This window comes from Peromyscus eremicus, chromosome 14 (assembly GCF_949786415.1).
Source record: "Peromyscus eremicus chromosome 14, PerEre_H2_v1, whole genome shotgun sequence".
NCBI lineage: Eukaryota > Metazoa > Chordata > Mammalia > Rodentia > Cricetidae > Peromyscus > Peromyscus eremicus.
This window is the reverse complement of record NC_081430.1, coordinates 83869604-83892125: the sequence shown is the minus strand read 5'-3', so window position 1 is coordinate 83892125 and position 22522 is coordinate 83869604. Positions and strand designations below refer to the sequence as shown.

The window sequence follows — 22522 nt, the reverse complement described above, 5'->3', positions numbered from 1 at the left end:
AAAATAACAAAGGACCAGACCTTTTTCTTTTTCTTAACTTTAACTGACTAAATTTCAATTTTTAAGATGAAATACTTAATAAACTAGTGTGGTGGCACAAGTCTGAGATCCCAACACTGAGGAAGTGGAGATAAGAGAGCAAAAGTTCAAAGTCATCTTTTAGCAAGGTCCAGGTCAGCACGGGCTATACAAAACTCTGTATCAAATATAAACAAACCTAAAATAAATGAAATGCATGCCTGATTAACTTTGGAAAATGAGCCAGGGTGTAGCTCAGTGGCAGAGAGCATGATCTGCAGGTAAAAGGTCTGGGCTCAATCCCCAGGACCAAAACCCAAAAACCAAGAAGACCAGAGGCTGCAAAGTTCCAGGCCGGCCTGTACTACAGAGCAGACCCTGTCTCAACAAATGAAAGTTAGAAAACAGCGGTGAAACAAGTCCATGAATTGACGTTTTCAACTACAATGCTTATGAAGTCTAACACAGGTCAAATACCTCCAGAAAGAATTTTGGACCAAATTGAGATACTGCTGTAAGTATGAAAAGCATATTCAATATAAAATATTGTAATTTTTTTATATTGAGTAAATGTGAAAAATTATTTTTTTTAGCTGGAGTTAAATAAATTATTAAAGCTAACTTCACCTTTCCAATTTAAAATTACATACGTAGCTTGCATCACATTTCAAGTGCTAGTCTGCAAAAATACAAATTCACTAAATGGACATGTTGGGAAGATTTTATAACTCATTCTATGAGATACTTACTTTCAATTGGAAATACCTGTGTTAACACTAAAAACCAATCCTATTTACATGTGAAAGTACATACAATCGAGGAGGGAGTTATATGGGAGGAAAAGCCATATTCATAGAGTATTTCACACAAAAAAGCATAGAAACCATACAGAACCAAATTAAAACTATCAACAGATATAGAGAACTGTGAAGCCAGCATGTAACACTACGGGATCAGCAGGACATAGCTAATGCCCCAGATAACTTCTCAGAGGGCTTTAACTACTTAAGATCTGAGCAGACTGCATGACCTACTATTTTAGAGAAGAGTGTTTCATAAAAAATTTTTTTAAAAAGGCATACATTAACAAAAGACATTAAAACTCTCATTTATATAAAAGGTGAAAAAAATAAACCTCAAAGAACTTATGGAAATACAGAACAAATAATGAGACAAATTTCATAGTTTTTCCTTCCTTCGTTTGTCCAGCTGGGTCTTGCTGCAAAGCCCAGACTGCCCTCCAACTGAGAATCCTCCTGCCTTAGCCTCCATAATGCTAGCTACAGACAGGAAGCAGCAGTCCCTTTATCTATGGAAACGTGTAATGAACAAGACTCGTGAGTTGCAGAAAACACTAACAGCTTGAACAGAGGGATGACAGTGCTGAGGAATACTACTTTCCAATCAATGGAAGTTACTCCAGCGGGAGGAGGGGGTCTGTTTATTGCCATGGAATACAAAGGTTTGTTTGTTATTTGACAAACAGAGCAAAAGAAGCATATTTTGATGGGATTATTACTTATTTACTTCTTCTTGTTTTATCCACATTTGTATTTTGGTCAAATCATATTTAAGGGATTTTCTCAGCAGTCTTCAGTCATTAAGGCTTAGAGGAAAATGAATAACTCCTGTCCCTTTAAAAGGTAACCTAGCAACTTGCTGAGGGGATTAGAGCACAAGGACCCTTGGGAAGAGAGGAACATTCAAATCCCAGAAGTAAGTCTATAGTTCTCTCTGAAATCGCTTATTATGAGGTCATTTAAAAATAGAGCAGCCCCTATTCAGCAAGTGGAATAAGCAGCCTAAGTTTTGATTGCCTGTTTTGTACCAGGCATTAAACAATCTCATTTGATCCTATGATGCCTGTCAGACAGAGACTGTCCCCATTTAACTATCAGTGGACCTGGAGAAGAGACTTGAAGTGATCTGCCCAAGCTGAGACATGAACTAATGACCAAGAACACAAGTATGGACTCTCCACTCCCACTGACAGTGCTGATCCACATCATTATAAACTCTGGCAGCAGCTACAGCTTAACCGTGGGTCTCAGAGCTCAATCCGTCCACACCTCAAAGGCATAGAAACGGCTAAGTTAATCCTAAAATTAGGTGGAAGTGCAAAGAAACTTGAACAACCAAAACAATCCTGAAGAAGAACAAAGAATTCAGTCCCCCATTTCAAAACTTAACACAAGCTGAGGGTGGCTGTGCATGCAATTCCAGCACTCAGAGGCAGAGGCAGGACCGGGAGAGAGCTCAGCAATGAAGAGCACTTGCTGATTGGCACAGCACCCAGATCTAGTTCCCAGCATGCACTCAGTGGCTCACAACTATCTTTAAATCCAGTTCTAGGGGCTCCATCTCTCTTCGGACTTCTAGGGGCACTGCACACACATGGAGTGCATACAGACATGCAGGAAAAACACTCAGACATATAAAATAAAAATAAATAAATTTTTAAAGAATAATTAAGTGCCAAGTGGTAGTGACACACGCCTTTAATCCCAGTACTCAGGAGGCAGAGGCAGGTGGATCTCTGAGTTCGAGGCCAGTCTGGTCTACAAATTGAGTTCCAGGACAGCCAGGGCTACACAGAAAAACCCTGTCTCAAAAAAACAAAACAACAACAAAAAAGAATAATTAAGTGTCTAGACCAATGCCATATTAAGAGTACAGAAACAAATTGATAAATGGATAGTGAAGAGATTTTTGACAATAGTGCCATTCAATAGGAAAAGAACAATCTCTTAAACTAATTGTGCTAGGACAACTATATGTCAACACATAAAAGAATGGTGGTAGACTCTACCTAACACTATAAAAAACAAATTCAAGATGGATCAAAGACTATTCAGCTCTAAATATAAAACCTTAACCATAAATCACATAGAAAAATTCAATTTTGGTTAGGTCGTGGCTTTTCAAACACAATTATTAAAGGCATAAAAAACAAAAAATAGATAAGTTAGATGCCATCAACACTAAAAACCTGCTAGTGAGGAAAAAATTAACTCACAGCCTGCAAAGCCTGCAAAAATAACCTATAAAATAGGGGGAAATTAACACCACACATCTGATACGCTCGCACAACACAGTAATAACAAAGCTCAATTTGTAAAATAGGGGAAAAGTCTTGAACAGATATTTCTTCAAAGAAATACAAATAGCAAAATACACATGTAAAGATTTCCAGTGCTGTTAGGCATTAAGGAAATGAAAATCAAAACCATAATGAGGAACCACTTCACAGTCTCCAGATGACTCTAAACTATAAAACAAAATGTCTAGCAGCTGATGAATGGATAAATAAAATGTGGCATATCCATTCAATGGAATATTATCCAGCTAGAATGAGAAGGACAACATGAATGGACTGTGAAAACATGCTACATGAAAGAAGTCAGACACAAAGGCCACCTATGGTGTGATTCCATCAGTGGTCCTCAACCTTCCTAATGCTGTGACCCTTTAATACAGTTCCTCAAGTTGTGGTGACCCCTTTAATCCTAGCACTCGGGCAGGAGGCAGAGCCAGGCAGATCTCTGTGAGTTCAAGGCCAGCCTGGTCTACAGAGCAAGTTCCAGGACAGGCTCCAAAACTACACAGAGAAACCTTGTCTCAAAAAAACAAAAAAACAAACAAACAAAAAAATTTTTTGTTGCTACTTCATAACTGTAATTTTGTTATGTTATGATTGGTAATTGTAAATACTTTTGGAGACAGAGGTTGCCTAAGGGGTCTCAAGCCACACGTTAAGAAGCACTGATTTGCCGGGCGGTGGTGGTGCACGCCTTTAATCCCAGCACTTGGGAGGCAGAGCCAGGCGGATCTCTGTGAGTTCAAGGCCAGCCTGGGCTACCAAGTGAGTTCCAGGAAAGGCGCAAAGCTACACAGAGAAACCCTGTCTTGAAAAAACCAAAAAAAAAAAAAAAAAAAAAAAAAAAAAGAAGCACTGATTTATATGGAATATACGGAATGGGAAAATCCACAAAAACAGAGAGATTAGTAGTTGCAAGGTTCTGTGGTATGGAGGAAGACAGAAGGGCTGCTTGAATGCAGAGAGGGCTTACTTTGTGGATGAAAATGTCCTCAAACTAGACACTTGTGATAAATGTGAACGAATAAATGCCAATTAATTCTACAATCTAAAATAGTCGAAATGGTAAGTTCTGGTATGTGCAAATAACTACAATTTGAAAAATAAACATACACATAATTTTGAGAAACTTAGGAAACAATTTAAGAAACTATGAATAACACTTCAAGTAACAACCCAATGCATGTTCTCACAGCCAAGGCCCCTCCCTGTCTGTATGACAAACTAACTTTTTCTCAAGTGTCCAGGGTCATGCTCAGATCTTCCCTCTATGGGAGAGGTTACACCTACCTCCAATTACTCGAATATTGTTGTCCTTTGTCAAAATAGCCTCAGCATGAAAAACCAAAACTGGAATCCTCCTGCAGCCTCCAGTCCACATGATACATGGGTGATCCCTACAGGCATAATAAGACACTTCATTAATTCACAGCTCAAAATGTGAACTAACAGCTGAAGTAGATGACTATGGTTGTCCCTACCCAGTACTTGTAACTAAACAGAACTGTCACAGTATTTCACTTAAGCCTCTTGCCCCACTATGAGCAGAAGCAGCAGGGTCTCAGTTACTTGCCTGAGGTCATACAACTGTCAAGTGTAAGAGGAGAGAATTATTTGTCTCTGTGCTTTATCCGACCTTGGTCTCAACAATTCTCGCTCATATAAACCCTCCTCATTCTCGCTAATTGGACTCCCAGAGATCCACCTGGGGCCTAGTCATGGATCTCTGCATCCAGATCCCTCAGTAGTTGGATGGGGTTTCTAGCACGACAATTAGGGTATTTGGCCATCCCATCACCAGAGTAGGTCAGTTCGGACTGTCTCTCGACCATTGCCAGCAGTCTGTTGTGGAGGTATCTTTGTGGATTTCTGTGGGCCTCTCTAGCACTTTGTTTCTTCCTATTCTCATGTGGTCTTCATTTACCATGGTCTCCTATTCCTTGTTCTCCCTCTCTGTTGTTGATCCAGCTGGGATCTCCCACTCACCCAAGCTCTCTTTCCCTCGACCCTCGCCCTTCACTACCCCCACTCATGTCCAGGCTGTTCATGTAGATCTCATTCCATTTCTCTGTCATTGGGCGATCCCTGTGTCTTTCTTGGGGCCAAACAAACGGAAACACATGAAATATGAACCAATGGCTGAGGGGTCACCAACTGGACCAGGCCCTATGAGTGGGTGAGACAGTTGATTGGCCTGATCTGTTTGGGAGGCATCCAGGCAGTGGCACTGGGTCCTGTGCTCATTGCATGAGTCGGCTGTTTGAAACCTGGGGCCTATGCAGGGTCGCTTGGCTCGGCCTGGGAGGAGGGGACTGGACCTACCTGGACTGAGTCCACCAGGTTGATCTCAGTCTGTGGGGAAGGCTTTGCCCTGGAGGAGACTGGAATGGGGGGCGGGCTGGGGGGAAGGTGAGGGGGGCGGGAGGGGGGAGAACAAGGGAATCTGTGCCTGTATGTAGAACTTAATTGTATTGCAAAATAAAAATTTAAAAAAAAATAAAAATAAAAATAAATAAAAAAATAAAATAAAAAAAAAATAAAAAAAATTAAAAAAGAGGAGAGAATTAGATGACTGCTTTCTTCCAGTGCCTTGCTACGAAACCACATTCAGTAAAGTTCTGTAGTGTGAGCACGTTAACTCCTTCAGAGTGTAAGCGAATCCATTCCTTAAATGGAGTAAAATCCACTTCATAAGACTCACTCTCTGAAAAAACTCACATGATCACAAAAGATCACAGAGTGTAGGGGCAACCTATAGCCTCCCAATCCAAACTTACACCAGCCACAGCCTGGCCAGGACACCAGTCTCAGAACCTGGGCAGCCTTGGGTCTTGCCTTGAGCTGCTAGCTTTACAGTGAAGAAAGCAGACACTTTATCGAGTTCATCCCCCATTTGCTAGTGACAGGACTCGGATGCCTGCTGTTCTTGAGGATGGAAGTAGATGAGGGTGTGATCTCAGTCAGCTTTCTAGTGCTGTGATAAAACACAACACCAAAAACGACTGGGGGGGGAGGGGTTCCTTCCAGCTCACATGTCCTGACAACAGTCCATCCCCGAGGGAAGCCAAGGCAGAAACTCAAGCAGGGCAGGAACCTGAGGCAGGAACTGAAGTCTACCAGTGTAGGAGTGCTGCTCACTGGCTTACTCCTCCTGGCTTGCTCAGTCTGCTCTCTTATACAACCCAGGACCACCTAGGGTAGACCCTTCTACATCAATCATTAACCAAAAAAATTCCCCCATAGACTTGCCTACAGACCCAATCTCATAGAGGCATTTTCTTAGTTGAAGTTCCCTCTTCCTAGATGATCTGAACTTATATCAAGTTGAAAAACAAACCTAACCAACACACATCCATTTGAGAGAAACGGCATTTACAGAGTCAATTTTTTTTTTAACAAAATGGATGTTTTGTTTATTTGTTTTTGTTTTGCTTTTCAAGACAGAGTTTCTCTGTATAACAGCCCTGGCTGTCCTGGAACTTGCTCTGTAGAACAGGCTGGCCTCGAACTCACAGAGCTCCACCTACCTCTGCCTCCAGAGTGCTGGGATTAAAGGCATGCGCCACCATTGCCTAGGGCAAGATGGATTTTGTGTATGTAGTTTGCTTGTTTTTGATCTTAAACACATGTAAAATGTAGGCATGGGCCCAGACGATTTCTCTTCTGTCCAAATAAAGTTCTACACTACATTTCCTTCTGTGTCAGGAGACACAGGAAAAATAGGCAGAGTCTGGAAAGTGGAAGTCCTTGACAGTCTGGCACTAGCTACAGACTGGTACCACTGTGCCTTCACATTTACAAACAATAGATTACATGCAGTTATGAATGCCCGACAAGACTCGGCACCACAATGAACAGATCCACAGCTGCCAAGGCCAAGGCCCTGGCTGTGAAAGGCAAATCCCTGACAGAGACTCTGTCCACTCACAGCCAATGAAAAGACAAAAAGAAAGACGAAATTACTGAGGCAATTATTAGTAAAGTAACCTAAAAAGCACTTCAAGTAGATGTCATTAAAAGCCATGTTCCCTGACAGAGGTCAATTTCAATAAAAAAAAAAAACACTTTCTCCTAAAGAAAAACAAAAACTGTGACACTCGCACCAGATAGTGCTAAAGGGAAAAAATTCAAAATGATTTGGAAACTGAAAATTACAAATTTAAATCATTAATTCATTTATACCTGAAACTGGCATACATTAAGAAATCTGCTTTGTTAGGTATGAAAGAACAAAATATTTGGATGCTTATCTATTTTCACCTTATGTGTACGAATGTTTGCCAGCATGTATGTATATGCACCACATGTGTGCCTGGTGTCTTTGGAAGCCAGAAGGTGGCGTCAGACTACCTAGGACTGGAGTTACAGAAGGTTGTAAGCTATTGCCTGGGTGCTGGGAAGTGAACCCAGGTCCTCTCAAAGAGCAGCCAAAGTGGTTACCTGCAGAGCCGTCTCCCCAGGCCCATAACAAAGCTTGTGAACGATCCTCACTGAGACAAACCAACTGTATGGCTGACCTGATGAGATCCTAAGACATGCTCGCTCCTGGGAGGCAGCCTACAGAACTCACATGCTTGCTCCTGGGAGGCAGCCTACAGAACTCACATGCCCGCTCCTGGGAGGCAGCCTACAGAACTCACATGCTTGCTCCTGGGAGGCAGCCTACAGAACTCACATGCCCGCTCCTGGGAGGCAGCCTACAGAACTCAAAGACAGATGTGAAGCAGCTGCAGCAGCTTGTTGTTGTCTTCCTCACACCAGCGCCCCCATTAAAATGCCTTCCCTTGCTGCTGGCCTTTAAACTTACACAATGCCACCTTACAGAATAGAAATTAAGATTACTAATGTTTTTTCAGTGACTAAAGAAGCCTTACATCAAGTTCTTACATGGAAGTTGCCACAGCTACATATAAATTTGTATTTGGGGTGCCCAAGCTACAGAAGAGTTTCTGTATATTTGTTATCTGAAATAATGCGATGTAAAACAAGGACAGTGTCATTAGTTAGCTTCAGTCGTCAACATCACACACCTAGAAAAAGGAATCTCAATTTTGGAACTGAGGCCAACAATGGCAGCTGTCTGGTGCTCCTAAGCTTGAGTCCAGGATTACAAGGGTTAATGCTTTAATAAAGCCCGAGGATCTGATCAGCTTTAACAGCTGTCAATGGACATGCAACAACTCAGTGTCTTTAGATGGTGGAAGCCCTTCTAACTTCTAAAACTTCTCAACTGTAAGCCTACCACTCTAGGTGTGAAGAAAATGATTTTAAGCTGCTGTACTGGTTGGTTTTTGTCAACCTGACACAAGCCTAGACATGTCTAGGAAGAAGCAAGCACAGGTGAGAAAATGACTCCATTGGAACAGCCTGTAGGCAAGCCTCTGGGACATCTTCTGAACTAGTGACTAGTGGAGGAGGGCCCAGCCCACCGCAGGCACTACCACCCCGGGCAAGTGGTCCTGGGCTGCGTAAAAAAACAGGATGAACAAACCATGGGTGACAAAGACAATGAGCAGTGCTCCTCCATGGCTTCTGCTTCAGTTCTTGCCTGTAGGTTCCTGCCTTGAGTTCCTGCCCTGACTTCCCTTCATGACAGACTGTGATCTAGACATAGAAGCTGAAATAAACCCTTCCTCCGCATACTGCTTTTGGTCATGGTGTTTTATCACAGCATCAGATACCCTGAGTCAGCATGCCAGGGTGTAAAGCAAGTATCTGATAAACCAGGACATTAGCTGATAAAACAAGAGTAACCACAAAAAATAATAGAAGTCTGCAAAAACTCCATGGATTTAGATGAAAGTTGGGAAGGAAACAGCCTGGATTGTCCATAAAATCTACTAGATATTTAGCATTTCTCAACTATGAATATAAACCAACAGAGTTGTATTGGATTTTCCATGCTCACCATCTAAGCCCACTAATGAGATGAGATTTTAAAAAACAAACAAACAAAACAAAAAAAAACCCAGAGTAAAAGAACAATTTTGGCTGGCATTTAAAATATTTTAAAATGAGTGAAAGACAGTACACTGAGAGTAAAATGGCACATGAAGGCAGAGGGAGTTACCCATTTAATTAGCCAAAAGAGAGTGACCCACATACACGATCAAATCATTATATATTTGCTATGAACGATTATTATTATGATGACGATAAGGCTTTGCTCAAAACTTAATACTTCAACTATTTTTCAAATAATATCAATATAGTATTCTACCTTATAAAGTCTACCATGAATGCAGTAACCAATGCCTTATATTTATATGGTACTTCACAACTTTATCAAGTAAGTTCACACATAGTATTCTATTTGAGCCTAAACACATCCCTTCAAAATAGCCTGGGAGTTATTCCAATTATAGAGTACATATTCTAAAGGACTTAGAAACACATCTTAAGCTAAGGGTGGTGACTCATTCATGCCTATAATCCCAAACACTCAGGAAGCTGAGGCAGGAGTATTGCTATACATTTCAGGCCAGCCTGGGTTACCTAGTGAGTTCCAGGCCACCCTGACCTCCAGATTGTATTTATGTATTTATTTGTTTACAAATATATATGCATACATTTGTGTGCATAGACATTTATAAAAGGATAATAAAGAAAAAAAGACATGAATTTGGAGAGGCCAAGTGGAGGGAGAGGGAGAAATGATTAAATACAGGATATATGTATGAAAGCTTAAATATATATAAATAAATTAGATAAGCTATTTTAACATTAAGTCAGCTTTTCTCTTTTGTGTCAAGTAAAAATATGCGAAGCAAAACTCTTCAAAATCCAGGAAGGCTGAGCTCAGCCCGAATCCCATCTCTTCTCTGTAAGGGTTCTTGAAGGTTTTTTGATATTTGTAAGAATGAGTTTAACAGAGTGGAAGTAACATCTTCAAATTAAAATCTTTTAACTCTACATTAAATGAGCTACTCTACCATCTCTGGGAGCTGCACTTGCACTGTTAATCATTTTCATTATGAGGATCTAGCAATTAAGAAAGCTGACTAATGCCGGGCTGTGGTGGTGAATTTCTGTGAGTTCAAGGCCAGTCTGGTCTACAAAGTGAGTTCCAGGACAGTCAGGACTACACAGAGAAACCCTATCTAGAAAAACAAACAAACAAACAAAAAAAGAAAGACAGTTGACTCTTAACCTAAAAAACTCAAGAAAGCACTGTGGTTCAGTGAACACACCACAGGCTGCAGAACTCTAATATCCTCACAGGAGTTGCTACAGACCTTTTTATATTATCACTGTACTATAGCTGTAAAAGCTTTTGAGAAAACTAGTATAGTCAAGGTCAGAGTGTAGGAAAATAAGTTTTTATCAGTCTCTAAAACTTTCAAAATCTAACATTTCAAATGATTAGAAGCCACGGTCAAGAGTTAACCTGATACGAGGCTGGCAAGATGACTGAGCAGATAAAGACACTTGTCACCAAACTTGACCCGAGTTCAAGTCCCAGAAACACATGGTGGAAGGGCAGAACAGACTCCAGCAAGTTGACCTCTGACCTCCACTGCACTGCAGCATGTGTGCCCCACCCCCTCACACACACACACACACACACACACACACACACACACACACTAAAATAAATAAATGTAAAAAAAAATAAATTGAAGTTCTCACACGATGGGGCAAAGGGAGACGTTCGACAGATCAAAGTACCTGTTGGTAAGCCTGATGGCCTGAGTTCAATCCCCAAAACTCACAAAAATAGGAAAAAAGACAAAGAGCCAGATGCAGGGACGGGAATGATGGCTCTAGAGTCAAGAGAGCTGTCTGCTCCTGCAGAGGACCGAGGTTTGCTCCCAACACTCGTCAAGCAGCTCCAGGGGATCCCACGCTCTCTGGCCTCCTCAGGAACCTGCATGCCCATGGTGCCCACGAACTCAAGCAGGCACATGCAAGTTTTTAAAAATGTACATTTTTTTTTAAGCCAGATGTAGTGGGAACACAGCAACAGGAATGAGACCCTACCTCCAAAACCAAGTGGGGGGGAGAAAAAACAAAAACAAGTTCTCCCGAGTTCTACCTGAACTTCACAACATCTAAAACTGACATGCACTCACAAGCCTGGAAACACACAGCCCAGCCTTCGCATTTCTGGCAGCTGATGGGAAGTGAATATATGATACTGACTTCAATCACAGACGGACAACACCTAAGCGGGGGATACTGGACAGGAGTGAACGAAACTGTTTGCCGCCCTAAAGGCTTGCTGCCACTCACTCTTGGTTCACCAGGTCCTCATCCTCTGAGGATGATGCTGTTTCCTCCAGGTCCCGGGCCATCACAACTGGCATTTCCTTTAGGGTTTGTCATACAGTCAACAGACAGAGGCCTCAGAGACCTTTCTTCCTTGCAGTTTCACTGGATCAGACAATTTGGATGGCACAGACTCCTGCAAGACAGGCAAAGGGTTTCAAACACAATGCAGTTGGGCACTTCAGGATTTTGTGCATAAAATGAATGAAAAGGAAGACATATCCCTAACTATTGGTCAACCTCTAGAAGCTCACTTCTGTCACAGCTGTCACAGTGTACCTCAATACGCCACAAAATTCAAAAAGTCTTTTTTTTTTTTTTTTTGGCTTTTTGAGACACGGTTTCTCTGTGTAGCCCCAGCTATGCTGGAAGATATGGATAGAGACCAGGATGGCCTCAAACTCTGAGAGGTGCCTGCCCTTGCCTCCTGAGTGCTGGGATTAAAAGCATGCACCACCATGCCCAGCTTAAGATTTTTTTTCAAGTATAGTGTCTCTGCTGTATCTAAAAAGCTGTTACTAAATTGGAGTTCCTTTTCTTATATAGTAAACGTAGCAAGCACCAAAAGAGATCTCTCTGACATGGATGGCTGATTGCCTTAAACTTAGACAATTCTTTGCTAGACAAATCTGACCAAGATCAAAATAAAAATTCAAGGTTCAAAACACTTGTGAATATTTATACAGACTCTACCATAATAAGCATTCAGACATGATGCTATGTTTCTAGGAAAACCCAATCAACTTAACTTTTAATAAAAGGATAATGAAAATGTTTCCTCTCACCAGGGATGACATAAATAGCTAGGAGGTGGGGAATCAAACACTCCTAATAATTACTCTGTTACAAAAAAATAAAAAAAATAAAAAAAAATCACACATTTTAATCCGAATCTAAAGCAGATGCTAAAATTAGGAAATTTCCAACTCCACATTTCTAACTTCAAACTTTTTCTATGTAGGAAAAGTTCACGTTCGTTGTAGTAGAAGAAGTGGAAACACATGGGAAAACGCTCGTTACTCAAAGCTAATCGATTTGGGGCAATTTTCCAAACTTTTCTTGTCTATGCACTTTCATATACGGTAAGACTCTGTAGACGAACTCTATAATAGAAGCAACAGCAACTAACCCCGACTTTACTCATCTTCAACAGCAATGAGTAGTATCTAACAACCTCAATGATTCTCTTCGGGTGATTCCTAAGGGAATTTCTCCGTCTTTCCCAAAATGTTTGAGAGTCTCTTAAGTTAAACTAAAACCTCGAAGCAGGAAGGATGCCCACCTTTCCTTGGCTCCCTGATGAGCAAGCAGGACGAGACCCGGTGCTCTGACGACTAAGAGACACTATGCCAAAGGAAGTCCTTGCCCCTACAGGGATGTGCCACCGGCTCCACCCCAGCTCACCCCAACCCTAGGCAGCTCTGCAGGTGCTACGCCGGAGGGACCCGGCGACTTTGCCGCAGCGCTTCTGCCCAGCGCGCCCGGAAGCCAACAGCTGCTCCATGGCTCGGAGGGAAGCGCAGCGGCGCCCGCCCAGCTTTGGAGCGCACCTCCCCGGAGCGCGCCCCGCAGGCGTTTACCTGTCTCATCTTCTCAAGGCTGGGGACGGGCAGGCGGGGACCACGGTCTGCTTCACCTTCCTCCTCCTTCCCGGGCCAGAATCAACGCAGCCGCCGAAGGTTGCTTCCCCCGTTACTACAACAACCAACAAGCAACCGCCCGCTCGGAGCCACTGCGCAGGCGCCTGCCAGCGGCGCGAACAACGCTCGGCTGCGGGCGCAGACGAATGGCGTCACCGCGGCGCGCCCAGGCGCCGGCGCAGAGCCAGGCTGTTGCCAGAAGGATTCCTTGGCTCCTTTTCTTTCCGCGTTTTCCCCACCCCGAAAAGGCTGACTCCAAACCCAGAGTTCCGCCACGCTCGACAGAAGGGTTCACCGCGTGAGCGGCGCAGCGGGGAGAGGCTTAGGCGGCGGCAACCGCTGATTGGCAGCAAAGGGGTTCACTCCCTATCGCCTGCTCGAACTGAACAAGCCCAGCCAATCGGAGCGAGGACTAACAGGAACGACCCAATCCTAGAGCTGGGCTGAGGGCGGGGGCGGGGACAGTGGCCCAGGTGGACTTGGGACTGGAGCTGTCCTAGGGGAGCTGGTTTGTGGATGCTGCTGATACTCTTGCTGCAGTAGTACTGAGTGGTCGTCAGGTAGGAGAATTTAGAGTGGGATGTAGGTACTCGTGTTGCATACGAATGAGACTATATGCAGAATTTAGGAAAATGGGGATTGCTTGGGAAGCTACCCTTTTTTTTGGGTGGGTGGAGGGAATCAAGAAACGATGTCCAAGGGGGTGCTAGGAAAATGGAGGGGGTTTGGTAAATTCTGGGGACAGATGAATGAACGAGCAGTCACTGTGAACTTAGCTCTGTGCAAGGAGCTTTCTCTTTTTCTCATGTAATTCTCCGGTAACCCTTAAGATAGATGTTTATATATCCCCATTTTACGGATGAGGAAACGGAGTCTCAATGACTTACCTGAGACCCTAGACCTGAGTGGTGGAGCCCCTCTTTATTAATTGCTAGTTAGCATTGCATCAGCGCTGAACTGGGCCTGGACAAAATTTGGTTATTGATGTTGTAAACCCCGCCCCTCCCACCGCCTCAAAACTCCAGAGAAATGGTTTGGAGGAATTGGTACAGCAATACAAAAATACTCCAGTTGTGTCTTCGTCAGCGCTCAGCTGAGATTTCTAAGACCTGAAAGATGGAAGAAGGCATAAGTTCTGCGTTCTATTGAAAGGAAGTATGTGTGTGTGCAGCTTTTTTAACTAACTCAAATTGAGCCTGGTGTTGAGAGGAGAAAATAAAGAGAAGTGGATCTTGGTCTGGGCTGTGAGTGCCTGTGAAGTATTTAGACTGGGACAGTCTGTGTTTGGGGCCTCTTGTTTCTTCTGGACTCACCCTTCCTCTTCTGAAGCCCCTTTTAGTTGAATATTAGTCCCTTCACTTTAATATCTGTGCTGGATGGTATGGAATCCTACTGAGACATATTACCACAGTGATGAAGGCAGCCTGATAGTTTCTTACAACTTTCAGGCCAAAGAAGTTAGCCTGAAGCCGGGCAGTGGTGGCGCACGCCTTTAATCCCAGCACTGGGGAGGCAGAGCCAGGCGGATCTCTGTGAGTTCGAGGCCAGCCTGGGCTACCAAGTGAGTTCCAGGAAAGGCACAAAGCTACACAGAGAAACCCTGTCTCAAAAAACCAAAAAAAAAAAAAAAAAAAAAAAAAAAAAAAAAAAAGAAGTTAGCCTGACCACAGATAAATGAAGGGCCGAAATGATGGGAATGATCATGATAAACTATCTCCGTGGGATCCACTTAGATCAAACTAATGGAAATCGCTACTCATCAAGGCTTGATCTAAACAAAAAGTATAGAGACTAGCTCTTCTACCATCTGAAGACAAAAATGTTTCTGGCATGTTTAGCTTTCTCAAAAAATGGGAACTTTGCTGCGCATGGTGGTGCATGCCTTTGGTCCCAGCACTCAGGAGGAAGAGGCAGATGGATCTCTGTGAGTTCCAGGCCGGCCTGTTCTATGTAATGAGTTCCAGACCAGCCAGGGCTATATAGTAAAACCCTGTCTCAAAACAAGGAAATAAATATTTTTTTAAGATGGGAACTTCATCAAAATAGTCTTAAGGAGGTAGTATTTCCACAGAGTCCAACAGGCCATGGCATTCTGCCATGTATTAGCTATGTAATCTAAGCAAATCACTTAGCTATTTGTTCTGACCTCCATCTGTAAAATGGAAATACTGGTAGTGCCTGCCTATCCTGATGTAGGGAGTCAGTGAAATACGACGTCAGATACGTGGGGCAAGTATAGGGCACAAGTGCCCCGTAACTGCTAACTAGTATAGTTTTTCCTGCAACCCAACACCAAGCCATTGGAGTTTTTAAAGAATATTTTAGATTGTGTTAGTTTATGAGACATGATGTATCTGGGAACCACGCAGAGGCAAACTGAGAATACCATTTGGGCAATCATACCATAGCTTCTACTCAAATGGACAGTATAGCTTCTGTAAGTTTAGAAGGATGCCTCATCAGTATCCAGGTATCTGAGTAGACTTAGAACCACCTATGAGCCACTTGTATTGCAAAGGAATGGCATGAAGAGATGAAGGCATAGCGCTGATTCCAGACAAGGGGGGGGGGGGGGGAGTCTGACTTACAGCAGTACTGTGCTTTGGGGGATTACTTGAACAAAGGTAAATGCTGTGTAACCTGCTGCAAGGTGTACTGTTCATTCACCCTCGTTAGAGTGAGCATTGGCAGAACACAGGCTTTACCCAGAAACCCGTTCTATTACTTTATAGAGATATTAGTACACCCCATGTCTTCTGTTCCCCTTCTTGCCATTTCTTTCCTGCTAGAATGTCTACCCATTGCATTCTTGTTTAGCCTCTGTCACTCTGAACAAAGATCGGCATAGCTCTGCTGAGGGGAAATATTCTAGGCATCTTTTGAAGTAAAAGTGGTATGGCAAGAAAACAGGGTGGGCCCAAAGGACTTGGAGAGGAGTTTGTGGAGTACTCTGCCGGTATCACTCAGGACCAGATTAACCACAGAGGTGAGAGAGCTTGTGATTGATGAGGAAGTACCTTGATTATGCCCTCTTTGTTTCCAAGGCCCAGCACCCTCTCTTTGAGGGGAATCATGAGCCGCTTCCTGAACGTGTTACGAAGCTGGCTGGTTATGGTGTCCATCATAGCCATGGGAAACACGCTCCAGAGCTTCCGAGACCACACCTTTCTCTATGAGAAGCTCTACACTGGCAAGCCAAACCTTGGTAAGAAGTCAAAAGAACTGGCTGAGCACCGTAGCTCATGCCTGTAATCCCAGCACACAGGAGGATAGGGCAAGAAGACTGAGAGATCAAAACCAGACCGGATAACTTGGTGAGATCCTATGTCAAAAAATAAATTTATTGCTGGGCATGGTGGTGATTGCCTTTAATCTGAGCACTCAGGAGGCAGAAGCAGGTGGATCTTTGTGAGTTCGAGGCCAGCCTGGTCTACAAAGTGAGTTCCAGGACAACCAGGGCTATTACACAGAGAAACCCTGTCTCACAACCCCCCTCAACCCCAAAAATAGTTAATTAATTAAAATAACAAAAAGAAAAGAATGTAAAGAAGTATATTCTGTGTAGCACTGGCCTAGCTGTTAACTACCCAATTGAGCTACATATCTGAACAACCCAGGCTACTTAAAGCCTATCAAAGCACAGGTACTTCTTTCTGTCTCCAAATCTAATTATTAAACCTGGCTGGCAATCCAGTTCTAGACATATGCAGGTGGTTCTGCTGCCTAATCCAGTCTTGGTAGCCACTGGAGTAATAGAATGTGTGGGAAGCACTGGACCCTTTTTTCCCAGTTATCTCTGGATACCTCTCCATTCATTTGCCACTACCCTGGATAACTGATGTGTTCAGAAGCACATGCATAAAGACAAGCAAGGAAATAGGATGGCATGTTGACTCTGGGCTTTCTACTAGAAAGCCATAAAGGGCTGTTTTACGGAATCTCAGTGCCCTCGTCGGAAATCAGGGCATGGCACACATGGTTCATGGTCTATGTAACAGGTAGACAGTTCCCCACCCAAGATCTTCCTGAACTGAGCTGTGTGGTCCCTGAGTGAATACTCCAAATCCCTCCAAATTTCTCTCTCCAAGTAAAACTTCTGGCTCACAGCGACCTTTCCCAACTCCCGAAGCTCTCCACTGCATATCTGCACTCTACAGCTGGCACTTACCCCGTTGACACGGGGTTACTGGGAGCAACAGCACTGATTGACAGCAGCTGCCAGCGCTGTCACATTTATAGCTAACCCAGATCTGGCTCTGACCTACTCGTTCTCTGCAACATCTAGGTAGAAATGAAGTTAAGTAGGCTGAGGCTTATTTTGAACAAAGTTCAAATAGAACGGGGGGTCAAGAACCTGGAAAGGCGAGCAGGAAGGATATTGTTGATTTTTTTAGCCTCAGTTGCTGCTCACAGGTGATCGTGGAACTTGTATAGTTGCACAGGATTTTAGAAATTATCTGGAAGTATAGTGGGTGTCTTCCTGCCCAGAGGAAGAGAGAGAGAGAGAGAGAGAGAGAGAGAGAGAGAGAGAGAGAGAGAGAGAGAGAGAGAGTTGGCAGAACAGTGCTCTAGGTGGCCTAGAAATGTAAACTGTCACTTGATCCTTGTCAGGTCTGGAGTATCTCACACTAAAGAGATGTCTTCAGTCTTTATTAGAAAAGCCATCAACTTGATTTCTAAAGACTGTATGGCCAAAAGGTTGACATTTCAAATATTTCCTCATTACCATCTAAAAGGTCTTTGGTGTGAATTATCAGAGTTGTCTGTGTTTCCAAAGGCTAAAGAATTTTCAAAGCCCAAGTGAATATTAATAAACTTTTTGGTTGTCGGCTTTGTCCATTGATATCCGCCTCCCCCTCCCCCCCTCCCCAGTACTGGGAATCAAACACAGGACAGCTTATCTTGCATGTTAGGCAGGTGCTTAACAACTGAACTACTTCCAGAATTTTTTTTTTTTAATTCTATGAGAGAGAGATCGGCAAAGAACTAGCTGTGCTTTTACAGTTGGAATATTTGGAATCCACAGGGTGCCTCAGTTCACTGGCTCTACATTGAAGTCACACAAGCAGGGTGTTTCTAGAAAATACTCATGCCAGGACTCATCTCTAGAGAATCCGATGTAACTGGCCTGGTGTCCAGAGCTTGGGAATTTTCTAAAACTCAGGTGATAGAGAAAAGAGCTTAGGGTCGAGAGCTGCTGTTAGGGAGAAAGGTGACTTGAATTTTCAAGGCAAGATATTTACTACAGCACCACAATGAAGCCACCAAGAACAGAGGCCCCAGGGAACCCCAGAGAACTAGTACTTTTTCCACTGCCGTGTGCGTGAGAAGCCAGCCTGAATTGAGCATTGTCCCCACAGAGCAGATCTTAGCCCTCTGAAAGCCTGTGTCTTGAACACATCTACATTTGATGCTGCATCTGGTCTCCCCCAGCAGTCTACAAAGGATCTTGGCCCTGCTAGGCATCTTGCGTGTTCGGACCATCTCTGCAGCATTCCCTTTCAACTGTAGGCATCTGAAGAGGATTGAGCACCACTCAGAATTCCTTCCATTCCATTCCCCCGGGGGCCCTCACAGGAAGGTCAGGCTGGGCTACCTTCTGTGACTCACCAGGGAAGCAGACTAGTTTAGGACAAAGCTCACCTCAGCCCTCCTCTGGTTCTCACCACTCTTGTTTTTCACTACACAGTGAATGGCCTCCAAGCCCGGACCTTTGGGATCTGGACGCTGCTCTCATCAGTGATTCGCTGCCTCTGTGCCATTGACATCCACAACAAAACGTATGTCAGGGAAAGACGGTCTTTGGCTCCCTTTTGTTGCCAATCAGGCTCCGCGCATGGCACTGCCCTGCTGTTGGGACCTGTGAAATCACTTTACTGCATCAGCATAGAGCATAGAAAATGAAAGCCGTTGGACCATTCCTTCCAGTCCTAAAGTATCTATAGGCCGAACAGATCATAGCAAATAACATCACATTGTTCAGTCGTCTGTATCATACCTCGACTAGTTCCCTCCTTCCTTCTATGAAAGACCTAGAGTGCTGTGCTCAGTTTAGCCTTAGAGTTTTGTTTTGGTTTCATTTCATCGTTGCTGGGGGATCAAACGAAGGACCTTGAGCATAGTCAGTAAATGCTCTAGTTCTGAGCTACATTCCCCAGCACCATACATACCTTTTGCACATTCCTCATTAGTCAGGAATGGCCAGAAATTTATGGAAAGAGAGAAACTGTGAGTAAGCTGATAGAGGCCCGTGAAGAGGTCAGTCAGTAAAGGAAATGTGTGTGCTGCCTCTCCAAAGAGAGTAAGACAAGCATGAACAGGTGCAGGCCACCCTAGCCGCTTTTCTAGATGATGCCATACCCAGTCCTGGCCACTGGGGGGAGCTCAAGCTTTCTTCCCTGCAGTATTCACTGTCTTATGCAAAAAACAGTCATTGCTCAATTCACTGGGAGAAGCTGTCAAAAGGCCAGCCTCGCACTGAAATCTTTTTTCTTGTCCCTCCCCTCAGCATCTGGGGAAGAGAGGAAGCAATAATATTTATGGCTCCTCTCTGATTTTGCCTGGAGCTTTCGCCTACATGACCTTGCCTCAGTCTCTTAGCAACCCCTGGGGGGAGAAGGTAGTGATTTTCATTACTGATTTTGTAATATAAATATTTAAAAAATTCAATTAATTTAAGCAGAGGAAGACTGACTCAAGTGGGATTTGAAGCAAGACTATTAGCCCTTTGATCTTTCCATCTTTAGTTTTAATTTTTTTTTTTAACTTGAAACTGGATTACATGTCCTAGATTGGACACATATTTTTAGAAGCAGTATGGTTTAGTGGAAACTGCCTGGGGTCAAGAAGGAAAACAAGGAAAACACACTCTGCTCTCAGTGTTGCTGGTAACTGGGTTTATTACCTACTCTCTCTGTACCTTGGTCTCCATCTATAAAATGGTAATAGATAACTGTTCTGCCTCCCTGGGTGAATGAAAAGGGGGAGGATTGGATAGTCGTTCTGAAGACCTTTTACCACCGTGAAGAATTGCTGCTAGGTATAGGGGATGCAGCTTCTGTTTGCTGTGTGTTTAGAGTGAACAGAAAATCCCTACTCACCCCCACCCCTTCTCCCCACTCAGTTTTCCCTCCTGAGACCCAGAGCAGTTGCGAATGCTGAGCTGGTCTTTTTGATCGTTTCGAGCTTAGGACTTTGATCCCTGGACCTCTGACATGCATCCTGAGTTTATTCCCTCCGTAACCCGAAGTTCAAAACACACACACACCCCAACATGCACCAGCGTAATAAAAACCAATTTTAAGGTACTGGTTACTTTTGAAGAGGGAGGAGAAGGCAGTCAGGGTAGGCTAAGGGTACACAGATGTTTCCAATTCTTTAATGTTTATTTCTTTGTAATATAAAAGTATCCAGCTGGGGATCTAACTCAGAGTCAAAATGCCTGCCTGGCATTCATGAGGCCCTGAGTTTGATCCCCAGAACCGGAAAAAAAGGAATGGGAACTGCAAGTGTTGAAATGTTAAGGCTGGTAGGGCTGAGCCCTGGTCACACTGTGCTTCATTACAGTTTACTATCTCCTCGGAGTGTGTCCTCATGTTTACAAAAACAAAAACAGACACCTTAAATTCAAGCGGTAAGCCACTGTCAAAAAAGGCATGGTCAAAGCTAAGGACCATGTTCTCCTCTGGAGTTGTGTGTCCTCCTCACACTACATTTTAGGCCAAGACATAAAGTAGCGAACTTGTACTGTAAGAGCATCTGAAGGCCTCTGGCTGCTTACAGCATTCATTTAGGGTTCCATCCTACAGCACTGTCCAGCACATGGCCAGACACCTGCTAGGGTGGCTTAGGCTGGAGTCTGTCAGTTTGCACTGAGCACATGAGTATGCTTGGTCCCGAATTGCTGCGCTGCCCAAGACTGCCTTCTAGATTCTCCCATAGCTGAGTTCTTGCTCCCTTGCTAAGTCATGGAGGCCCCCTCTGGCTGCTTGGCCCGTGCCTCAAAAATCTCTAGTTTTGCCCCTGGAGAGAAGCACTTGATGTGATGAAATAGCCAGGTGTTTCTAAGGAATATGTGTCCTTTCCACCACCGTCATGGCACTCATGGCAAGTCAGCTGACACCCTCTGCAGTTCTGCGCCAAGCATGCAGTCAACGTTGGTTTCCGTTTCCGTCTGTTCCCTTGTAGACTCTATCACATCACACTGTGGACATTCCTCCTCGCCCTGGGACACTTCCTCTCGGAGTTGTTCGTCTTTGGAACAGCTGCCCCCACAGTTGGTGTGCTGGCACCCCTGATGGTAGCAAGTAAGCACCAGGCCACTCTAGACCCCCTGCGGCGGCGACCTCCTGCGGCGGCGACCCCCGCTGCGGCGCTGCAGCGGTGGGGCTGGGGCAGACACGGGTGCTGGGCTTGCGGGGTGCAGCGGTGGGGCTGATGCAGACATGGGTGCTGGGCTTGCGGGGTGCCCGTTTTATGTCCACCACTAATCTTTTCTACACGTTGAAGGTCTCTCAATCCTGGGTATGCTGGTTGGGCTCCGGTATCTAGAGGCAGAACCTGTATCCAGACAGAAGAGAAACTGAGGCCAGCCTTGCCACCTCCAAAACATCATCGTCTTCCACCTTCGCTGGTCCTCCTTCATCCTGAGTCCTTGGATCATTTCTTTTGGGCTGTGTCCTTAGCTCCTTCATCTAGGTTCAGCATCATTTAAGCTTTTGAGTCTTTGTTTTTGTTTTTTTAATGTTTTTAAATTTTTAAAATATTCATACAGAAAAATTATGTAACATGTATGTATAATTTAGAGTCGTTGAAGAAATATTCTGTTACTCCATCAACGTCAAGAAATCCTCAGAAGTCCCCCACCTCCCCCCCAGCTGGATCCAGCCCCCAGGCTCCCTTTTCCAGTCCTTCACTCGTTCATTTCCGCTCCATTCCTTGATTTGACTTGTGTGGTGGGAACGTGAGAACTGTGAAACTCAAGCTGCTGCCTGCCCAGAGCAGCAGCAACCAAGGGCTGCTTCAAGGGATTGTCCACACATGCTGGGCTCCTTTCTGCTGCTGGACCCAGACTCGGAACCATGCAAGGGACGGGCAGTTCTTCCAAGAAGGGGTGCCCTCGGTGTGGGCAGGACCAGGCTTCTCTTCTGTCTTCCGGTGGATAAAGGTTGGAAGAGTCTGGGCTGTTTTTAGACCTTTCGGTCAGTTGTATTTGTGTAATGCATTTTATAATAAATAGAAAAACCATCTATTCTGATCAGCCTTTGACGTTTCCTAAGAGCCTCTGTACCACCCCACCCCCAACCCCACCCCCATGGACTCCAACACTGGAGCATCATCGCTTTCTGCAGCTTTACATCCACTGGAGATAGAACCCAGGGAAGCCTGGCTACCTCCAGCTCCTCCTTGTCACTTGCTTACTTGTGTTCTTGATGCCAAATCTCCCTTCTTCACCTTCAGGATTCTACATCGACAGCTCAACAGTTATGGCTCTTGCCCA

General features: G+C 44.2%; 2 protein-coding genes across 2 annotated transcripts in view; one reads left to right on the top strand and one right to left on the bottom strand.

The window, feature by feature from the left end:
- LOC131924008 (tubulin polyglutamylase TTLL5-like) overlaps positions 1 to 13301 on the bottom strand; it is a 46605-nt gene extending 33304 nt beyond the window's left edge. Inside the window, exons 1-3 of the mRNA XM_059279195.1 lie at positions 12964 to 13301; positions 11348 to 11519; positions 4406 to 4512 (exon numbers count right to left, since the gene is read on the bottom strand). Coding sequence (XP_059135178.1) covers positions 4406 to 4512; positions 11348 to 11421 — 181 coding nt within the window. The 5' untranslated portion in view covers positions 11422 to 11519; positions 12964 to 13301. The remainder of the gene's footprint in view (positions 1 to 4405; positions 4513 to 11347; positions 11520 to 12963) is intronic.
- Positions 13302 to 13471: 170 nt separating this feature from the next.
- Positions 13472 to 21891, top strand: Erg28 (ergosterol biosynthesis 28 homolog). The gene is made up of 5 exons (XM_059279816.1): positions 13472 to 13583; positions 16068 to 16228; positions 18713 to 18803; positions 21211 to 21329; positions 21532 to 21891. Exons 2-5 carry the CDS (start codon positions 16096 to 16098, stop codon positions 21606 to 21608), a joined length of 420 nt encoding a protein of 139 aa, XP_059135799.1. The 5' UTR covers positions 13472 to 13583; positions 16068 to 16095; the 3' UTR covers positions 21609 to 21891.
- The last annotated feature ends 631 nt before the right edge of the window (positions 21892 to 22522 follow it).

What these genes read in the sequence shown, in the direction of transcription:
- Erg28 (XM_059279816.1), top strand. Translation starts at nt 16,096, where the DNA reads ATGAGCCGCTTCCTGAACGTGTTACGAAGCTGGCTGGTTATGGTGTCC. An exon ending in CACTGGCAAGCCAAACCTTG is followed by an intron (nt 16,229 to 18,712) that starts GTAAGAAGTCAA and finishes TTCACTACACAG; the next exon opens with TGAATGGCCTCCAAGCCCGG. An exon ending in ATTGACATCCACAACAAAAC is followed by an intron (nt 18,804 to 21,210) that starts GTATGTCAGGGA and finishes GTTCCCTTGTAG; the next exon opens with ACTCTATCACATCACACTGT.